Below are 21,940 nucleotides of genomic sequence, written 5' to 3'. Positions count from 1 at the left end.
ATGTAAACAATGTTAGCGTTAATTTTTTTAAAAAGTTGTTATTATAAAAGCAACTAATTGATTTGTTTACACAATTTTGAGTATTTTTTTAACTGATGATAGAGTCATATTCAACTATCAAAAGTGTAGCTTTAAAATTAGAAATGTTTCTGAAAGAGAAATTGGAAACTTAAATAGAGGTTAACATTACATGTAAATTCCATTTAATGATCAAATGTTAAAAAATCCTGTGAGACCCCAGGGGCTTTCTAAACTGGAGTTCCCACAGAACAGTGGAAGATGTGTCCACTGGAAGGTTACTGAATACCATTGTGTTCACACTGGAAAAATCCCCAAATGAAGAGTGAGTGCCTCTCCACACTCTTTATTGTGTTCCATAGCCAACAAAAAAGTAAATGGAACCAGCAGACAGAAGATGTAATAAGTTATCAACATCAGACTGAGATCTGAGATACTGATACTGTTTGACAACATAGACTTTGGTTTCTGAAGTAACGGTATGAATGTAATTAGTATGCTAATATTATCTATTTATTTGTTTGTTTGTTTATTTCAGCTCCTGAAATTATTGACGTATCCTCCAAGGCTGAAGAAGTAAAAATAACGACCATAACCCGAAAGAAAGAGGTTCACAAAGAACAAGAGGCTGTGTATGAGAAGAAGCGTGCTGTCTACGAGGAGAAGAAACTTTTCATCGAATCTCTGGAAGAACCTTACGACGAACTTGAAGTGGAGCCGTACACAGAGCCATATGAAGAACCTTACTATGAAGAACCAGACGAAGACTATGAGGAGACCAAGGTAGAAGCAAGGAGGGAAGTTCACGAGGAATGGGAAGAAGACTTCGAGGAAGGCCAGGAATACTATGAAAGGGAAGAAGGTTATGACGAAGGGGAGGAAGACTGGGAGGAAACTTACCAAGAGAGAGAAGTGATCCAAGTGCAAAAGGAGGTTGACGAAGGTGTGTATCGACCGGGGTCACTTCTTTCCTTTTTTCCTCAGTGTGTGATATTTTCAGGGCTATGAACCTGAGCTGCAATAGACCGGAAAGCAGTGAAATGACCATTTCGATCTTTCGAAGTTAGACCTTTTTAGAAACTTATTCTTGGCATTTCTTCAGTCACTTTCAGGCTTTGACATTGTTAAGTCGAATCATGCCCTATCACGAAACCCCGAGGGTTGTCATCTAATGCAGGAGTTCAGGGCTTACTTCCTCGCCCATTTGCATCTCTGCTCGATCCTGCTTCGAAATCTAGCGCCAGGAATCATGTTAGCCATAAAGATCCCAAACGCAATACTTTCCGCAAATATATATTCTTATTTCCTATGCAGTTCATACAGTCAGCTAGAACTTACTTAAGTATCCCTTTTTATTCCTCTGTTTTTGCTAAAGAATCACATGAGAGAAAAATACCAGCCAAAGTGCCTGAAAAGAAAGCCCCGCCTCCAAAAGGTATGCAATTGGGATTCTTGAACTAGATCAGAACATCCACATCATTATCATGGCTTGTTTGGCAAAGATGTATAAGTCACCAGTCCAATCCAATAGGCACAACTTCTTCTCTAAGCTTTATTGCCTCAATGAATTTTCTTCCTAAGAATATCTAATGTACTTAATGTAAAAATTAAAAAGATGATAAAAAGATGGTTATGATAAATATTTTTTTAAAATAACCAAAATATTTCAAGTACACAAATTTGTACTTAAAGTTCGGAGTACCAGACTCATTTCCTTCTTAAAAATTATATATGTATATATATGTATATATGCATGTAGACATATATTTCTATATAAACATACGTAGATACATAGATAGATACATAGGGACAAAGAGAGAGTTTGAATAGAAATTCTAAAAGTACTGCAATTTCTTTAAAATGCTTGCAGTTGTAAAGAAGCCAGTAGTTGAAAAAATTGAAAAGACTTCTCGAAGAATGGAGGAACAGAAAGTTCAAGTCACCAAAGGTATTATGATTTAAAACATTTCTAATACCATGTACACACGTCATCTGTTTACTGATGTATATTCCCATGTTAGTTATTTATGTAATCATCTAAAATAAGATATTTTTAAATTTTGTGCAAAGCAATATTCTTCACAATACAAATATGTTTGTACATATTTTTTAAGTACCCGAAGTTTCAAAGAAGATTGTTCCACAAAAACCTCGGATTCCAGTGCAGGAAGAAGTTATTGAAGTGAAAGGTATACATCTTTGTCTTTCCAGCTACAAGTTCTAAACATTTTCATTTATGTCTATATGTGTACATATTTAAACAGTTCACAAATCTGAAACTACCAAAATACATTCTTCTACAGTATATATCTTATGTTGAGTTGTACATATGTATAATTTAAGGAAATAATAACATTCCCCTTGTTTCTAATTCTGCTTTAGAATTATATTTTTTTAATTAAAGGAAGATTTTGTTTAATAAATAGTCTTCTAACTTTACTATACAAGACATTCCATTGCATATAATATTCCCTATCCTCTTGTTTACATGAGTAAACCCTAGTGGATTTGGAAAAGCACCACATTACATGTGAAGAAGTTGTGTCTATTTGATTCCCATTTAACAATCTTTGATAAAGCTGCATGGGTCATTTGTCCCTATATATCAGAACATGGTTTGTATTCTTGTCAATACTAAATTTATTCTGAGGCTACTCATATTAACCCACTCATTCTGTGTCTAAAGACTTACATGTAATGTTTCTTACATGTAATGTACAAATTTACACGTATGTATTTGATCAGGTATCTTGTTCTAGAAAAAGAAATACTAAATGTGAAATACTCTCTTTAAAGTACCAGCCGTGCATACAAAGAAGATGGTTATTTCAGAAGAAAAGATGTTCTTTGCTTCTCACACAGAGGAGGAGATGTCAGTCACAGGTATAAGACACATTTGAATTTGGGGGCTCGAATGGAAGGGCTTTAGATAAATTTTGATCCCCCTTCTTCAGACCCAATTTGCGATTATATAGACGTTTCTGTCTCCTTGTAGCTCTCTGTCGTCTTTTCATTGCACACTTGTCCCTGTTTTAGTTTGTATTTCAATATTCTTTGTGAACTATAATTGCCACCCTTAATATGGCATACCAGTAATTCAGATGTACATTTTTTAAAGTCCCCGAGGTACAGAAGAAAACTGTTACTGAAGAAAAAATTCATGTTGCTGTTTCCAAAAAGATTGAGCCTCCACCTAAAGGTATCAGTGATTCCTTCTAAATTTAAAATCTTTTAAAGGTTCCATCGTAAGCCTCTGGGTATGTTAATACTATGGAATGGGCTTGGTCACACAAGTCAGCAGACCTACAGCCACTAGGTATAGTGGACATTCCGGGGGAGGCGGGACGACAATGATTGGAGGCTCTGGCCCCTGCTCCAGGGACCTTACAATCTGGTGACCACCTACTTGGGAGTAGAAATTTGATATCCTGGAGCCAGCTTGTGCCAGCTCACCAGAGCTGATGGTTGAATTTGCAGAAATTTTGCTACCAAGTGTTCAACACCTCCATGATTCAAAGTTGAGTTCTGTAAACTCACAATTAAATTATATTGAAATCTATGATAAGCCGTTTTGAGGGCTTACTTCCACTTGTAGAGCATGTTGTTATTCTCTCTGTTGTTTATATCGATTGGGGCGAGGCGGTGGAGGTGCTAGATTGCGGGGGGCTGCCGCGCGTCCTTCCCACCTCTGCCACCCTGATGGCTCCCCTGTTAGCCAGGGTGGGAGTATTTACACCACCCCAGAAATTGAAAATCGGCAGCTGCTACAAATGAGAGCTCGTCCTCCCCCACATGCCCCACCCAAACTGTTAAACATTTAGGATACAAAAAATATTTAAGATAATGTAATGCAATTGTTGTAATGCACTTGCTTTATAAATGTAAAGTTTCTAAAACCAGCATCTCAGGCACTGGCCCCTCTGAGGAAGAGCAGCTCCTAGCTGTTCCTAGCCAAGTGAAGGCTCCAGCAGTTGAAGGTCAATAACAACCACAACTTTTTCTACTTAGTCTTTCCTCTGGTTCCCTTGCCTCTTGCTTCCAACATGGAGTTTTCTTGCATTCATCTGACATAAAATTATGAGACGTGTCTACTCTTTATTTTAATTCTGTCCTGCCTTATTGTAAAACCACACAATTTCTCAAAAATGGCATTTGTCTTTAAAGTCCCCGAGCCACCTAAGAAACGAGTCCCAGAAGAAGAGGTTGCCGTTCCCATTCCTAAAAAGGTGGAACCTCCACCAGCCAAAGGTAGAATAATATTTTTGAAAAAAAAGTTGTTGGTGTCTGTCTTTTTGTATCTTTTTCTGTGGGATCTGTGTATGAACGAAATAGCATCTGTAAATGATTTGTGACTTTTTCTCTGTATGTTGATCTCATTAGCTGTGGTACTGTGTTGTACAAGTATCAGTAACTTTAGACCATACTAACTGGGTGTTTGTTTCATGAAATGTATGTAGCGTCTCTGTGGTACCGATTTATTTTGCATACAGGTCTGCCACAAGTAGAGCATGTTTAATGAATGCCTAAATTCTTATGCTCTTACTGAGGATTGATGCTTTAGTGTAATCTTAATGTCTCAGAAGGAAACTAGAACTCTCAACATTGTTTCCACAATGTTATCTTTAAAGTTCCTGAAGTTCCCAAGAAACCTGTGCCTGAGGAGAAAAAACCTGCTCCTGTACCCAAAAAGGAACCTACCGCTCCCCCAAAAGGTACACCAGAACTGATCAGGGGGCAGCCCTTTGCCCCAAATGCCATTGTTCTGCTTTATATGGTCTTCATAGTGTACTATGCTATCTTACTGTTCTGTGTCTTTTAGATGCCCCTAGTGTTTTCATTTGTTGGTTACCTTCCAAGGCTATACTCTTGACATGCGTTATTTATGACACTGAACAATTTCAAAGACACCACCAGAAAGTGTTCTTAAAAGAAGCAACTATGTCAAAATGCTGTATTAAATTTTAACTATCTTTATTCTGATAGAGAAAGAAGAAATCTTTGTGAAACTCATTTCCTACAGGCATCTTCCTAGAAAGACTCTTTTACCCCTCATCTTTGCGATTTTTCTTAATAAAAAACACTTCCGTGAGTTATGATGAGTTATAGAGTCACAACTGGAAAGTGTCTGACAGAACTGAATGGTAACGAGATAAAGATGTATACAATGCTGCCGGTAACTCCACTTTTCTGAAAAGTCAAGAGCAGCAAGTCTAGCCTAGTTGGAGACATTGATTTTTGACATTTACTTTGACCATGTTTCCTGACATTAACTGAATGTCAATATTTACCGTAAGCGTTGCAGTTCTCTGATTAACTAGTCAGGGGACCTTTCATATGCGTATGTTTGGATTCGATGTGCTAATTTCTTTATTTTGGTTTTTGAATTTGGTTTGTTCTTTTTTGGGGTGGGGGGTTGGTGATGTTAGAGACACTATTTTATGGATACAGCGAAGCTACAAACTGCATACGTCTGGTCTGATACAGAGAGACTCAGTAAGAATTCAGTATCATCCGATTTAGGAAAACCAGGCTTACTGAAATCACACATTTTAAATAGTGTTCCCATTGTGGCTGACTTCCCACTTTCCATTTTCTTCCCAAAACAAATCTGTTTCTCTCTTTCTCAAATTCTTGACTTTCAGAATTCTGGGTCTTACCTAAAAAAAAAAAATTAGATAATCAGATTCCTGATTGTCTAATCATCAAAATGTGATTTCTGATTATCTAGTCATTAAAATATGGTTATGTGAAACTAAGATACATTAAAAGGTCATATTACTAAAACCAGTACTAATACCAAAGCCCTTGGTCACTGCTGAGGGAGATACAGAGGAATGTCTCACCTACCAGTAAAAATAAATATGCATAGTGAAAAATATATATGTATAAACACCCATGTATAGATAATAAATACAGACGCAAATGTATATGTCTGTATAATTACATTAGAATATTACAAATGCAAGCATAGAGATGCAGGAGTTCACAAAAACTATCTTATTTAAAATGGAAACAATTATTGCCAGCAATGTGTGCTGTTAAAATGCATCTGCCAGTTTAAAAATTCCACATCATTAACACTTAGAATAGAGAAACTAAGTCATAGTAAACCTTTTTGGGTCAGAGATCCTGTTGAAAACTATGGAGTCTCTTAGAGAAAAGCATATATGTGTATACTCACAAAATGTCATATACAGAACTCCCCCAAAGTCACTGACACATGGCTATCAGATTGAGAAGCCTACTCTATCATGAGTATTTCCTGAGTTGCAAATAAACTATAGTTGAACCAAAACCAAACAAAATCAGAAGAGAAATGGAACAAAATGGTATCATATAGATACAAATATTCTAACTATGTCTTAGTCTAAGATAGTCCTAGATAAATTAAATCCATTTTTATTATGGATTCCATTTCTTGATAAAAAACCTAACAAGACTTTGCTACATTCTATATCTACAATCTATATCGTTTGTGTAGTCACTGACTAATTTGTTTTTATCAAAAGCATACCAATATATAACCAATGAATTTTATACATATCTTTTTGTGTATATGACTCATTTTTAATTTCCTAAATGTCTCTATAACATTATTCGTGACATTTATTACATTGTGACCTTTTTAACATCATAGTTTAATTTTCTGCATTATTTTGTCAATGCATAGAAACCCTAGGGCATTAACGAACTACTAAAGATTGGTGTATGTGCCTACATCCATTCATAAAAGTGGTATATGTTGAACTAATGTTCTGTTTTAAAAACTTTAAGTTCCAGAAGTGCCAAAGAAACCTGTTCCTGAAGAAAAGATACCTGTTCCTGTTGCAAAGAAAAAGGAAGCTCCACCAGCTAAAGGTATAGTGCCTTGCTTGCTAAAGAAGCCCTATTTTTATATCTTGAGTACAAAACATTTTTGTGTTTAACTATCTGTTGAGTTAGTTCAATTGAAAACGAGTGTTTTATGGTGTGAGTAATAATTCAATGGAAGTGTCTGTCCACCTGCCTACTTTCTTAAAAAATAGCTGTAAATTAGCTACTTTGGAAAATACAGTCATTTCTAAAAATTAATGTCCTTTCAAGTTCCTGAAGTACAGAAGAGGGTTGTCACAGAAGAAAAAATAACCATTGTTACTCAAAGAGAGGAATCTCCACCACCAGCAGGTACTTAATTCCATCTTCATAAATAATCTTGTCTTTCTTTCAAGCTTCTTTAATTGCATGCCTTCTTTGATGGGCATGCCGATTCTGTGTTGCTCTTTTATTTTGCCTTTCTGAGAATCTTAAAATCAAATGCTATCTTTAAGTGCCAGAAATACCAAAGAAGAAAGTTCCTGAAGAAAGACCTGTTCCTCAAAAAGAGGAAGAAGCTCCACCACCAAAAGGTATTGTCTCTCTCTCTTTCCAAGAACCATCTTTATATGATATCATGTAAGAAGGCAAATGGTGGTTTTGTTGGCTTTGTGATATGAATACATTGTGGGTGTATATCTGTGTTTGGAGTTGGGCTTCAGTGAGATAACTCTGAAGTTCTAAAAGTGCATGTTTCTAAATGCCAGTTCTACGAAAGAAACCTGTCCCTGAAGAGAAAGTTTCTGTACCAGTTCCTGTCGCTAAGAAAGCTCCTCCTCCCCGAGGTAGGATTTGTCTCAGACCTCTGACAAAAATCTTGTTGCCTGTGAATTCTTGTTCTATCCAATGTCTTCTTGTGTGACCCTCCATCTCTCTTCTGATAGGGTGTGTGTGTGTGTGTGTGTGTGTGTGTGTGTGTATCCTCGTGATGTTTGTTGCATGACTCGTTTTCCCATTTTGTTAGTGAGAGTGGCATACCGTGCATTTCTTCCCCAAACTCTTAGGGAAATAGGATTTTTAAGATTCTTGATCTTTTACACTTCCACTTAATGCTTTTTTTAAAGCTGAAGTTTCTAAGAAAACTGTGGTAGAAGAAAAAAGATTTGCTGCCGAAGAAAGACTATCTGTTGCAGTTCCTCAAACAGTGGAAGTCATGCAACACAAAGGTATATAATCAGAAGTGAGGGGAGAAGTGGGTGTGCGTGTTTCCTCGAAGTCTTTCTTTCCAGATGTGACTGTTTACCTTGTAAATTGTCCTTATCAGTGTCTACTGGCCTAGCCTTCTGAGACTGAGTCTTTTGTGTCTGCAGTTGTCTTAAATCATTTCAAGACAGTGAATAGGATGCTGAAAATGTGATAATTGTCAACATGGCCACATTGGACATGATTTGAACATTCTTCTCAGTCTTGGGGGTATAGTCCCCTTATCTTAATCTTAAATCAGCTCTCTCTTCCATGTGATGAGGAAGTCCTATTCAGCAGTTATAAGAACCACTATCCAGCTGTAGGGAATACATGGCTATTACCAGTGTTTCCAGGGACCTGAATTTAAATTAAATACTATCTTTTAAAATATCCACAGAGGAGGAGTGGACTTATTCAGAAGAAGAGGAAAGAGTATCCGTTTCAGTTTATAGAGAAGAGGAAAGAGAGGAAGAGGAAGTGGAGATTACAGAATATGAAGGTAAACAATGCCAATGAGCTAGAGATGATCTGGAGTCTTGATGAGCTGTTTTCTTGCACAGATTGTTTATCAGATTAATGAAAGTGGACACAAATTCAGTGAATATCCAAGGTCCTCATTAGATGTATCTTTTGATCAAAACACAAGATTCAGGAACATTACTTAGAGTAAAAATCCAATGTATTGTTTGTCTATCGTCTCTTACTTGCTATGTGGGAGGGAGTGGGGGGGAGGCCTTATGTTTACGTGTAATTAATGGCGCAGGTGTTTCCATCTACATTTATCCTTTTAGTAGACAGCACTTGGTTTTAGCATGGTGGGCCAGCATGAACATCACCTGGTAGTCTAATGTCTAAAACATGGGGAAGAGAAAGCAGTTTTTACAGCATAACTCACTAATGTGTCCTGGCTCACAGTTTTTAAATGAAGAAGAATTTGTATTACCTTATTACATTCCAGAAGTCAAGGCTGTTTGAGAGTGAAGCACTGAACACATAGGTCTTTCTTCTATTTCATGTATGGAAAAACAATTATGTAATATCTTTGATTGAATTCGTTTGTTGTTTAGACATTCCTATACCTATAAACTATAATGCTAGTTCTCTGCAGTTTCTTAAGGATTGAACAATGAACTTTATTTCAGTCCTTTGCAATGAATTAAGATACCACTAGGTTTACCCCTAAAGTCCAGCACTCTGACTAAAGCTATTTATCTGAAAGAACTTTCATGAGAAAGTTCTAATGTAGCTCTGCTTCAAAGAAAAATCAGTAAGTTCTATAACAAATTAACTCTATTCCTTAAAAAAAAAAAAAGAATAGAATTCTATATGTAGATGCCTTTGAGTGCATTTCTGACTAATAAAAGGTGCCCCACTTCTCCATGTAGAAGAAAATTTCTTGTGAAATCTGATGTGCTCTCTTAATGAAATGGCTTAGAATAGAGCAGGATGGGACACGACTCCAAGAGGAGGCCCACTAGTTCTGTTGTTCTTCCTGGGAAGGGCCAAGGTGTTGGGCATAAGTCAGGAATCTGAAAGATCAAAAAGGGCCCCGTCCCTTCTAGATATGTTTGGGAAACCAAACATAACATGTACACAGGGAAAGTTCCCATTGCATGAATCTGATTTCAATTTTTAACAGTATCTATTATAAATCTCTTTCAGTCTTATAGCTGAAAAGAGAGACATTCTATAATATTCTTTGTTTTCATTAAGTCTTGATCTAGGGAAAAGGTGGGTAGCCTGTTAAGTTTACTTCCAGTGTAAAGAGATATGTCTACAACTAGATCTTCCTATTCTGTAGTTAACTTTATACATATAGGCTCAAAAACCATATGAAGACACCTGCCTCTTCTACTGTACTTGCCCCTACAAAACAAGGGGAAAAAAAAAAAAAGCTTGTTTCCAAGTCCTCAGTAGGTTTTTCACATGTAATACAGGTCTTTTCTTTTTTATCATCCATTATGTTTCCTCAAGTGTATGTTCCTGCCCCGAAGCCTTCAAATCTAGAGTGCTCTGTTATTTTTGAAACTTATCTTCAAATGCTTGTTACTAATTAAGCCACTAGGACCGTTTTTATGTCTTGTACTTGTCCTCTTCTTCCTGTGAATATAAGCATTGCTATCTTTACAATACACTTGAAAATTAAATTACTGAAACTTATTTCCCAAATTCTTTATTAAGGCATCCACTTCAATTAAAATGCAATTTTGGGAGGTTTTAAATGGGAACAGTCGGGGATTTGGCAAGTGTTAAACTTTTTATTATTGTAATTACTCTTTGAAGTAATAAATCACTGCTGAAATTAAACATGAAAAACACTACAACTTTTCTTTAAAACTGATGTCTTTAAAGTGATGGAAGAACCGGAAGAATACGTTGTGGAAGAAAAGATGCACTTTATCTCTAAGAGAGTGGAAGCCGAACCGGCAGAAGGTATATCAACCCTTGAATTAATTTTAGCCCTATTTGTGTTTGGCTCGTCCCATTATTTATCTTCTCTTACAGTCAGTCTATTACTTGTATTGCCTATCTTGATAACTATCATGGCTAAATAAACAGACTGCTTACATTTTTATGGAAAAGAAATCTGGGCATTTCTACACGCGTGTTTTATCATCTTTTCAAGTGGTTGAGAAGCATGAGAAGAAGATGGTACTGAAACCGAAAATTCCTGCTAAAGTAGAGGCACCCCCACCAGCTAAAGGTACAGTCCTCTCTCAAAGAAACATGGTACCCTTTGTCTCAGTGGCTGTATCAGTGCCTTCCATTTGCGTGCTGCCTGAGTTTTGTCAGCCCTGATGTATAGATATTTTTGCTGAACAGAGTCATTAATGTTTTTGTGTGTACATATGATCTTTTCAAAAGGTGAATTCTAAGCCCCCAAATGTCACTTCTTCTGTAATGCAAACTAATACTCTTCAACTTAATCTTTCTAAAGTTCCTGAAGCACCCGAGAAACCTGTGCCAGAAAAGAAAGTCCCTGCTGCAGTTCCCAAAAAGGAAAAGGTGCCACCAGGTATCCTGGGCTTTGCTTTATTCTTGAACAATGTCCGTCTTTTTCCATCTTAAAGTGGTCCGTTCTTCAAATTTTTAAAAACTTTAACAAGAAAATAGTGTCTGTGTTTAATGTTTTTTCATCTTGTATGCTTGACCGTGTTGCTTGATATCTTTTAAGTGCCAGAAGAGCCAAAGAAGCCAGTTCCAGAAAAAAGGGTTGCTCTAAAAGTGGCTAAGAAAGAAGAACCTCCTCCCACCAAAGGTAAATGAAATCCTCCCCCACAAAAACCAGGAACAGGTCTTGTCTTTCATCCTCTCACTGCTGTCCTTGGGTCACACCTTTGTTGTATTACTGCCTTATCTATGGATGGAGTATTACTTGTTGTGAAGTTTATTTGTGTGTATTTTGTGAATTGCTGTAGTCTGAAATCACAGTCCTTTCTGGCCAATTATCACTCCCCGCCCAAATACACTTAAAATAACTTAATTCCCTAATCCTAAAATTATCTTTCAAGTGACTGAGAGGCACATGCAAATTACCCAAGAAGAAAAAGTACACGTTGCTGTAACTAAAAAAGAGGAGCCTCCAAGAGCAAGAGGTACATGTGACCTTTCAATACACAGACTATTGTACTTACCCTCTTCTCTTTACCAAATGCACTCGTTATGGGTGTTTGTTGTTGTTGTCATTGTTGTTATAGTTGGGTTTTTTTTTTTTTATGTTTTAAATAATGAAAATGTCAAGTCTTTTATGTTTGGGTTACTATTAGAAGACTGCCTTTTGTGGTCTGAGTGAGGGGTAAATCCTTAAAGTGAAATCTATCTTTAAAGTGCCCGAGGAACCCAAGAGAGCTGTTCCAGAAGAAAAAATTCCAAAACTCAGACCTAAGAGAGAGGAGGAACCACCAGCAAAAGGTATACTAACTTTTTCAAAAATCAAAATGAGCATGTAGGTATTGAAACTAGTCTAGTGGAATTGGGATCCTTGGAGAAAATAATTTAAATACATTTTAAAATAAGTCATATACATGTGCAATATCATATCAATCCAAAGCTCAACATTTCAGATACCAGAAAGTACTCTCTCTTCTTTTCACAAAATTGTGAAGCTCCCCCAAATGTGTACTTTCCCTTAAAATGTACTTGTTTTCTAATATGTTATTGTCTGTATACTAAACTCATCTGCCCAAAGGATTGTTTTGTGTGGCAATCTTTGATAAAATTAAAATTTTTTTAACTTCTGAGTTTTCTACATTGTGCCAGTGAAGCTTCTTGAAACTACTTGAGAATTCAGATGAAGACCCTGTTTATGGGACTCAAGTTTCTGTCCAATGCTTATTTGATAGTCTCTATTGCTACTGTCTCGTTGTCTTTTTGAACTCTCTTATAAATACTACTTGATCTTCCTAAAAACTTATTCAATACCTTTGAAGCCTTAAGCAGGTTAGAAACAAGTATTCTTCTGTATGTTAGACAGTGTTTATTTCCAAGTCTGTTGCTTTTTCTTGCCACGTAAATGAGAAGTGTGAATGACGGGCATGGTGATGGTTGTCTTTGTCTGTGGATTGTTCGTACACAGTATCTCTTAACATGTATATATTCAAGATCTCCTAATTCATTTTTAATAATTACTCTTTTTAAAGTCACTGAATTCAGAAAAAGAGCTGTTAAAGAAGAAAAGGTATCCATTGAAGTTCCAAAAAGAGAAGCTCCTCCCGTGAAAGGTATGTTCTGCTTTCACCAAGTATTACACTGAAGCATGAAACTACATAGCCCTTTGCCTGCTACTTCCCACCCTTTATTGGCTTATTGTTGATTAAAGGCAGGAAATATAACGTTTGAAATCATAAATAGCAAATGTACGCTCTGTCATACCTTGACCAGGAAAAGACATTCGGGTTCTCCCATAACCAGTGCATGAATCCATCACATAAGAATGAAATCAACGTGCATGGTCACCATCACCCCTAAATGAGCTTCAAGTAAAAAGCTGCCTGTTGTCAATATTATTCTAGAAGTAACCGTAACTGAAGAGAAGGAATGGTCTTACACCCGGGAAGAAGAAATCGTTTCAGTAGAACGGGAAGAGGAGTATGACGAGTATGAGGAGTATGATTATAAAGAATTTGAGGAGTATGAACCAACAGAAGAGTATGATCAATATGAAGAATATGAGGAACGTGAGTTTGAACATTATGAAGAGTATAAAGAGCGTGAGGAGTATGTCACAGGTATGAGCAAGACTGCAAACCGGACAACACCTTAATTACACGCAGATTCCCTCAGAGCAAGACAAACATTTGGGTGCCCAAAGAAATTTGCAAAGAACTTTATTTCATTTGACAAATTCAGAATTTTTTTTCTTACATAACTTCTAGAAAAAAAAATCCTCTATAAATCTTAAGGTTATCATTAGACTTACTATTAGACTTTGGGAATTATCTATTTCCTCCCTCATTTTTGCTCAGACACAAAATAGCAAACTTCCCAGAGTTTGCTCTTCTTTCTCAAAAAGGTGACGAGTTTCTCTGCAAGTGCCTGTGATCATTCCAATACATGGAATGTCTGAAAGTCTCTTTTTCTAAAGTTTGTTATTATCAAGCATGATAGAAAAATACACTCTCTCCGGGTTCCCATCTTGAAAACCTGACAAAGACTGTTTCCAAAGTAAAGACAAACATGAAAGCTAACACGAACAGTTGTGTTCTGTCTAATGATAATCAAATTTGTAGGTGTACAATTTGGCTCCACACAATTCCTTTATTTAGTCAATAAGTTCCTACTGGAATTTTGAAATTAAGCAATGTTATTTCACTTAGCCAGTTTCTGACATTTCATAGCTTCACTTTGAGAACATTCTATGTGATTTTACAGGTAGTATTAAAAACCAATATTACATACAAGGAATAACACAGAGGACCATAGGGTAAGGGAGGGAAAACTGAATGGGAAGAAATCAGAGAGGGAGACAAATCATGAGAGACTCTGGACTCCAGGAAACAAACTGAGGGTTTCAGAGGGGAGGAGGTTGGGGGATGAGATAACCAGGTGATGGGTATTAAGGAGGGCATGTATTGCATGGAGCACTGGCTGTTAACACAATAATGAATCATTGAAAGCACATCAAAAACTAAATATACTGGCCAATTGAACACAATAATAAAAAAAATAAATAAAATGGGGTGCCTGGGTGGTTCAGTCAGTTAAGCATCTGCCTTTGGCTCATGTCATGATGCCAGGGTCCTGGGATGGAGCCCTGTGTTGGGCTCTCTGCTTAGTGGAGAGCTTGCTTCTCCCTCTCCCTCTGCCTGCTGCTCTGCCTACTTGTGCTCGCTCTCTATCTCTCTGTCAAATAAATAAATAAAAATCTTTAAAAAAATAAATATATAAAGAAAGAAAGACACCCCCCCACCAAAAAAACCCCTAATGATGTACTATATGTTGGGTAATTGAACATAATAAATAAATAAATAAAACTCAATATTATATAGAAAGAAGTTTTACCATGATTTTTTCTACCCAAAGTGAAATGAGACTGTTAATATGGAGGAGAGAATTACAATGACAATTGCAAAAAGGCAGCAGGAGAGGATACTGTCAGCTTGTTTTAGGGCTTTTAGACCTTATTCTACTTGGACCTGTGATTCTCAATCACCTCTAGAGGCTATGGCTACACTGTAGATAAAAGATAAATAAAGAAATAGAATTTGTTATTATGTTCCAAAGTCTGACAGTATATACCCTGTATGTACTTTTTTAAAGAACCCAAGAAGCCTCTCCCAGTAAAACCTGTCCAAGAAGAACCGGTTCCCACAAAGCCAAAGGCCCCACCTACTAAAGGTAGAGTAAGCAAGACATTATGAGTCCAAGAGACCCGTGTCCCTACATGTCTGTCATACTATAAACACATGTTGAAGTGGCAGCGCACAAATTGTGTGTGTGTTTGGGATGTTGTGTTGTACATCGTATTTCTTAACGTTTTGTTCTTACTACTCTTGAGATATCTGGCTCAGGTTTTTAAAATTCGTTAATCTTGATATTTTAAAGTGCTGAAGAAAGTAGTCCCTGAAGAAAAAGTCCCAGTGCCCATTACCAAGAAACTCAAACCTCCACCACCCAAAGGTACATTGCAGAGTGATAATTACGAGAAACATCTTTGTTGCTCATGTTCTATAACATGTCTTTCTACCTTGTCTGCTGTTTTTTGTTTTTCCTGAATGTATTGTGGTCCCGATTCTTATATTTCACAGGGGGGTTTTTTCTGTGTGTATTTTTATGTGTATGGTATTTGTGTGATTGGTTTTAATGCTCTTCAATAATTAATATCTTTAAAGTGCCTGAAGAAGCAAAGAAACTTGTTGAGGAAAAAATACACATTTCAATTACCAAACGTGAAAAAGAGCAGGTGGCTGAGCCAGCTGTTAAAGGTATAATCATTTCCTTCCAAAATCATGGTCTTTTACAATACCTCTTTTAAAATTAACGTAGCTATGTTTGCTTTGTTTCGTTGTTACATATGTCTTTGAAGTTAGTCATTAGAATTTGTTAGGCATAAAAATCTGTCAACATAAGATAAAAAGGTAATGCTACCTTCAAAAGAAAAAGTTATTTTTGAAATATATCCATAGCCTATTACACAACAGCTGTGGCTACAATATAGATAAAATAGAATGCTTGGATTTAAAACTGGTGAACATTTGGTACATTCCTGACTTATCTAAATTCATGTAATGATATAACAATGTTGACCCCAGTTCAACAACTGTTTATGCATTCTGAAGTTATTTTGAAGGTTACAAAAAAAAAAAAAAAAAAAAAACCCTTGTCATTTTTGTTTTCTAACCATGAAGTAACTTCTCTGCCCTTTCAGAAGGTATACTTATCCAGAAGGAAATTTAACTTTCAGTAAAGGATATTTCCTACAAGTAGAGATACCGGAACACTAAACATTATTTCACGTTTGGGTTCTGCTACTTCAAACTTATTTGTGTATATCTGCATATATTTATCCTGGTGAGATTCAGAATCATTTTCAGGGAACATATAAAATTTTTTATGAATGAGCAGTTGTGTATCTATCATATGAGAGGCACTTGCAAAATTATTCTGTCTGCTCAAACTGTGACAAAGCAATCATTGCCTGGGTGGCCTGTTTCTGACAATAAAATATCCTTATACTTAAATTTCAAGTGCCTGTGAAGCCCAAGAGAGTTGTCACAGAAGAAAAAGTACTTGTTCCTAAAAAAGAAGTAACAACACCTGTTAGAGGTACCTAATACCACTCTTTTTAATGTGTTTTTTGTCGTCTTTGCTGTAAAATTCATGTGCAGCTCTATGTGTGAAGTTCTTCTCTGGGAAAGATAAACCCTATTCTTTCTTCTGTTACAAATGGCTGTGTTCCTACTGTGTCTTAATTTCATTGAGTCATCGGTAAATGTCAAACCTAAAGATAATCTCTTTAAAGTGCCAGTACCAAAAAGACAAGAGCAAGAAGAGATTGTCTTCGAAGAGGAAGTTGTAACTCAAGTAGAGGAGTATTTTGAAGAAGAAGAAGAGTACATTCATGAAGAAGAGGAACTCATAACTGAAGAAGAAGTCGTACCAGTGATACCAGTCAAAGGTAGATTATATCTCCTACAAAGAGATACATTGCAGCACCTTTAGAATCTGGGTGTCTAATTTAGTCAGATTCTGGGGTTTATTAGCACCAATAGCCAATTCTGCTTATTTTAGAAACACACACTTTTGATGCTGAAATATGATTTCTGCTGTTGCCTTTCACATTTTCTATCTTGTATGCAACATTTCCAAAATTCTTAATAATGTCTTTAAAGTGCCGGAAATACCCAAGAAACCTGTACCAGAAGAGAAGAAACCTGTTCCTGTTCCCAAAAAGAAGGAAGCCCCACCAGCAAAAGGTATAATCACCATTCATAATGTAGGCCTTAATCTGCATAGAAATCATTCACTATCTTCTGAGTTCACAACCTTGTGTGTTGCTCTCTGTTGTTAGAGATGTTAATTGTGCTTTATACAGATGTGTTGTTACCACTAGTTAGAACTTACCAATAAACAATATCTTTAAAGTGCCTGAGATTCCTAAGAAGCCAGAGGAGAAAGTTCCTGTACCCATTCCTAAAAAAGAGAAGCCTCCACCAGCTAAAGGTACATCTCTTTATAATCCATCAGTGGGATAATGTGATAATTTACTCATGTAGTAGAACTTGACAACCCCTATCTATTCTTTCCCCATGGCAATATTAACGAAACAAGGACCACCCAACTGGTTCTAGGAAGAGTTTACCATGTATTCATCTCTGATTTTTACCATCAAAGCATGCTGACGCTTAGTGCTTGGCTCTTACTCTTTAGTAGAATGTTCTTAAAATTCTTATTATAATACCAAAATGGGCAAAATCACCATTTGCCAGGCATTGTGTCTTGTCTCTATCACCAGTCTATGTTTTCTCAGTGTTCTCTATTTAAATTTGTGTGCATCTCCTGGCCTTTGTTTTGTGGCTATTATTCTTATCATTCTTAAAGGGTAAAATTGTATGATGCTTCAGTAAAGTCCTAAAATTGCTGGATTCTTATCAATGGGTGGAAAATTTGACACTAATCCTACTTGATATCTTTAAAGTTCCTGAAGTGCCCAAGAAGCCAGTACCAGAGGAGAAAGTACCAGTACCAGTTCCTAAAAAGGTGGAAGCTCCACCTGCCAAAGGTACATGAACTCGCCAACACTTTTTTAATTCACATTTGCATACAAATAAAAATTAACTGGTTCAATTCCGTGCTCTTTGGGGATGCAACTCTTTAATATCGCTTTATGGAAAAAAAAAGATTCTATTTTAAAGATAAAAACCTCCTTGAAATACCTTTGTCATACTTTTATTACTATCTCTTCATCTTTTTGAGACTGTGCTTAACCTCCAAATTTTACATTGTATAACATTTTTTTCTAAAAAATTTCTTTAAAGTGCCAGAGGTGCCCAAGAAGCCTGTGCCTGAGAAGAAGGTGCCAGTTCCTGTTCCTAAGAAGGTAGAGGCTCCACCTGTAAAAGGTACATCATTTCATCATTCATGTACATGGGGGGGGCTTTCATTTTTATATATTCACATGCAAATCCCCCCATAACATTACAAGTTTAAAAATTGGCCTTATTATATACGTATTTAGTGATTTGGTAAATATTTAGTGATTAATTTCATATATATTGCTCTAAGACATATAAAAGAACACATATTTAAAGATCAATAATATTTTTAAAGTACCAGAGGTACCCAAGAAGATCATCCCAGAAGAAAAGCCAACACCTATTCTGAAAAAAGTTCCACCACCCAAAGGTACATTAATCTCTAACAGAACCAGGGCAGAAAGGGAAACTAACTGGTCTTATTTGGCCTTGCTAATTACAATTAATGCTTCATGACCTTGAATCTGATGACAGTTGATGCCTCTATGATCACAGAATACTTGTTTTTCATGTTGTTCCATTGTCATGAATAGTATACATAAAAGTGACACTTGTACGATTGAATAAATATCTTTAAAGTGCCAAAGAAACACGAGCCAGTTCCAGTTCCTGTAGCTCTATTTCGGGAAGAAGAAGTTCCATTTGAAGAGGAAGTTTTCCCTGAAGAGGAAGTTTACCCTGAGGAAGAAGAAGTTCCTCAAGAGGAAGAAGAAGTTGCTCCGGAGGAAGAAGAAGTTCCTCTTGAGGAAGAAGTTCCTCCTGAGGAGGAAGAATTTATACCTGAGGAAGAAGTCCAACCCGAAGAAGAGGAAGTTCTTCCAGAAATTAAACCTAAGGTGCCAGTACCTGCACGAGGTATAGCAACTCTTCTTGGAGTCATCAAGGTCTCTTTTGTGTTGAATTCTGCCTTTTCATCTTTTTTTATTCATCTCCAGTTTTATCTGTGTAATACTTCACTCTTTATGTTGTCTATCTACTAAATCTGAGAAAGCATTCTAGACACATGTGCCTTTATTATTGTGTCTGTCACATGTGTCTGTCTCTTGAAAATGATTTGGGTGTCTTCAAATTTCATAATATGAACTGTTATTTATTTGTTTGTGGTCTTATTTTCACTTGTCTTTTTGTTATATATATAGTACTGTGCATGTGATTTTTAATGTCTTAAAATGAATGTTTTTAAGTGCCTGAAGTGCCAAAGAAACCTGTACCTCAGAAGAAAGTCCCTGTTCCTGCTCCTAAAAAAGTGGAACCTCCACCACCCAAAGGTATACCTCCCCAAAGTGAATATGCATTCTTCATCCATAGCTTCACCAGGAAAATTATGGTGGAACTGGGGTTTAGGAAAAGTCATATTTATAAAACAGACAGTCACATTTTTCTTAAAATGTTCAGGAACACTGATATCCACTTTTCATTGGATGCAAAGCAGTATTCAAGAACAAAGATAAAAGGAAGTATTATCTGTTTATCAAATTGCCACAGAATTCTACCTAGTGACCTGTCATTTTAGTAAACTTCATAATTTTCATATAGCTATTCTGCAGAGCTAAATTATCTCCACAAAAAGATACCTGAAAAATATAATGAATAAATTTTCCTAAATTTCATCCTTCAACTATTTATATGAAGTGCTTTTATAACACCAGGATGAAAAGAAAAAGTGATGGGAGTGTTTATCAAAACACTGAGTAATAGCTTATGCCTTCTGATACATACATACAAATGGCAGCCCAGCAGGTTTTGATTTTAGCCTTAGCTTTATTCCTTGCTGTATCATTCTGAGCAAGTCTTTTAACCAATCTGAGCCTCAGGTTTTTCTCCTATAAAATGGGGAGACTAATAGCGGTCCTTGTGGGCTCAGATATTATTGTGAGGATAAAATAAAGTATGTGGAAGTGCTCGATCACTGAATGAATTATGCAGATCAGTTCATAGTATAGGATGAAGTCTACATATCTGTAACTGTATTTTCTGCCAAAGGTGATGGCATAATAAGCATAGTGCCTCCACCAGGTTAAATAGTCATATAATCAATATAGTAATATAATCAATCAGTCCTTTATTAGACTTCAAGGATTCAGAAATATTTTATAGATAATGATTTAATAAATTACTGCTGACATTGAAATGGATGAAATGACAGCATCTGTCCTCTGATATTCAAGTAGGTTGCTGATCCCTCACTCTATAAAACCTATTTCTGTCATAACACTGGGCTCCTGACATGCCCTATGTCTCTATCTTGAGCAACTCTTGCATGTGGTCTTTCTGTGTGTGAACTTCTTGTGCTCTCTCTTTTTTATTCCTCACAATAAATTCTTATCATGAAATGATGTCTTTAAAGTGCCTGAGGCTAAGAAGAAAGTACCAGAGAAGAAAGTGGTCATTCCTAAGAAAGAGGAGGCTCCTCCTGCCAAAGGTACTACCATTCCCAAGCCAATTAGACACCGCCATTTCTTTCTCTCACCTGTGAGAGTCAAAGTGTCCTCTTTCAGTATTTGTTAGTATAACTTGTATTATTGCTATGTCTATGTCTCCATGTTTGTGCAACTTAACTATAAAAAATAAAATAATATCTTTAAAGTGCCTGTGGTGCTTAAGAAACCTGAACCAGAAAAGAAAGTGCCTCCTCCTGGTCTTAAGAAAGCAGTGGCTCCTCCTGCCAAAGGTATATCACCCAAAAAAGGATGTGTTTGCTGTACCGATGTTGAACTGCGATGCTGTCCACACAGATGTTCAACATAAACGTTTGTCTGCCTTGTATGGTCTGTCATTGCCATTCACCATTTGTGACTCTGAAGCACCCATGTTTGTGCTATGTCAGTTTTTCCACTTTGTGTGTTTTATGTTGATTCCATATGTATGTTATGTCTAAAAAATAAAAACACTCAACTAATACATCTTTAAAGAGCCCAAAGTAACTAAGAAGCCAGGCCCTGAAGTATGCTTTGCTCTTCCCACAAAACTAGAGGCTCCAGCAGTAAAAGGCAGAATATCTCTTTAAGGGGCTCTTAGTCTTAAATTACAAACTTCTTTATTTTTGTTTCATTAATTGATTCTGTGAAATCTCCATGTTTCGTCTTGTGCATGTGTATCTTGGTATTACTCCCTTGTGTTGAAAAGGGGGAAACTTGGTCTTTATGCACTCTTCATTGGTTCTTGCATTTTAAGTGCCTAAAACGATCAATATCTTTTAAGTTCCTGAGGTACCTAAAAAAGTAGAAGAAAGACGAATCATTCTCCCTGAAGAAGAGGAAGTTCCACCGGTTGAAGGTAGATGACTTTCTAAGAAAATAGATTTTCCAAATCATCATTGTCTTATCATTGTCTAATACTAGAAGAAGGCAAATGCACATTTCACTTCAGAAAATAAAGATATTCAGACTCTAAAAGAAATCATTATTTACCTAATAGAAACTGGGCAGGCAAATTAAAATCAACTGACTTTCTTACAGATTTAGCCAATTTGTCTGTCTCTCTGTTTGTTTGTTTCATTTTAATGGCAGTCTTTGAAAGGAAATCCATTTTCTATGGGGAATTTTTCATCAAATGACTTGGTTGGTAATAGTGGGATAAACCTCCCCAAGAAATCCCAGTTAAGTATGAGTAGTTGATACAGAAAATCTGATGTCTACCCCTAACTGAATATTTGCCTTCCAACAAGTCCACCTCCATTAAAAATAATAATAATAATAATTTCAACTAAATTCTCTGACATCTTTTCTAATTCTGAAATTCTGGGAAGGGCCTAAGATATTTTGAGGACTCAGTAGATTGTTTTCAAGAACTAGTGAGTTTGTACATGCATCAGAAAGGCTGAGCTATGAATTACCTATATTTAAGACAACCTCCATTTTCAGATACATCCTCCTAGTCTAATATTTAAAAGAAGTCTAATTTACAAAATA

General features: G+C 36.3%; 1 protein-coding gene across 1 annotated transcript in view; it reads left to right on the top strand.

Annotated features, from left to right (window-relative positions):
• Window positions 1-21,940, top strand: part of LOC111151669 (titin) — a 270,197-nt gene that overhangs the window by 110,945 nt on the left and 137,312 nt on the right. The window contains 35 exon segments of the mRNA XM_022509842.1: window positions 557-961; window positions 1,394-1,453; window positions 1,889-1,966; window positions 2,133-2,207; window positions 2,815-2,901; window positions 3,137-3,217; window positions 4,183-4,266; window positions 4,647-4,730; window positions 6,793-6,876; window positions 7,102-7,182; window positions 7,326-7,403; window positions 7,569-7,655; window positions 7,935-8,062; window positions 8,455-8,554; window positions 10,408-10,488; window positions 10,682-10,759; window positions 10,994-11,071; window positions 11,231-11,314; window positions 11,568-11,651; window positions 11,884-11,967; window positions 12,696-12,776; window positions 13,068-13,283; window positions 14,815-14,892; window positions 15,100-15,174; window positions 15,387-15,479; window positions 16,243-16,320; window positions 16,517-16,672; window positions 16,887-16,970; window positions 17,140-17,217; window positions 17,693-17,776; window positions 18,033-18,116; window positions 18,325-18,399; window positions 18,609-18,884; window positions 20,377-20,451; window positions 21,231-21,305. Of these exon segments, the coding sequence (XP_022365550.1) occupies window positions 557-961; window positions 1,394-1,453; window positions 1,889-1,966; window positions 2,133-2,207; window positions 2,815-2,901; window positions 3,137-3,217; window positions 4,183-4,266; window positions 4,647-4,730; window positions 6,793-6,876; window positions 7,102-7,182; window positions 7,326-7,403; window positions 7,569-7,655; window positions 7,935-8,062; window positions 8,455-8,554; window positions 10,408-10,488; window positions 10,682-10,759; window positions 10,994-11,071; window positions 11,231-11,314; window positions 11,568-11,651; window positions 11,884-11,967; window positions 12,696-12,776; window positions 13,068-13,283; window positions 14,815-14,892; window positions 15,100-15,174; window positions 15,387-15,479; window positions 16,243-16,320; window positions 16,517-16,672; window positions 16,887-16,970; window positions 17,140-17,217; window positions 17,693-17,776; window positions 18,033-18,116; window positions 18,325-18,399; window positions 18,609-18,884; window positions 20,377-20,451; window positions 21,231-21,305 (3,609 nt within the window).

This window comes from Enhydra lutris, unplaced genomic scaffold, assembly GCF_002288905.1.
Source record: "Enhydra lutris kenyoni isolate GAN:26980312 unplaced genomic scaffold, ASM228890v2 scaffoldscaffold1, whole genome shotgun sequence".
Lineage (NCBI taxonomy): Eukaryota > Metazoa > Chordata > Mammalia > Carnivora > Mustelidae > Enhydra > Enhydra lutris.
This window is presented reverse-complemented; position numbering and strand designations above follow the sequence as displayed.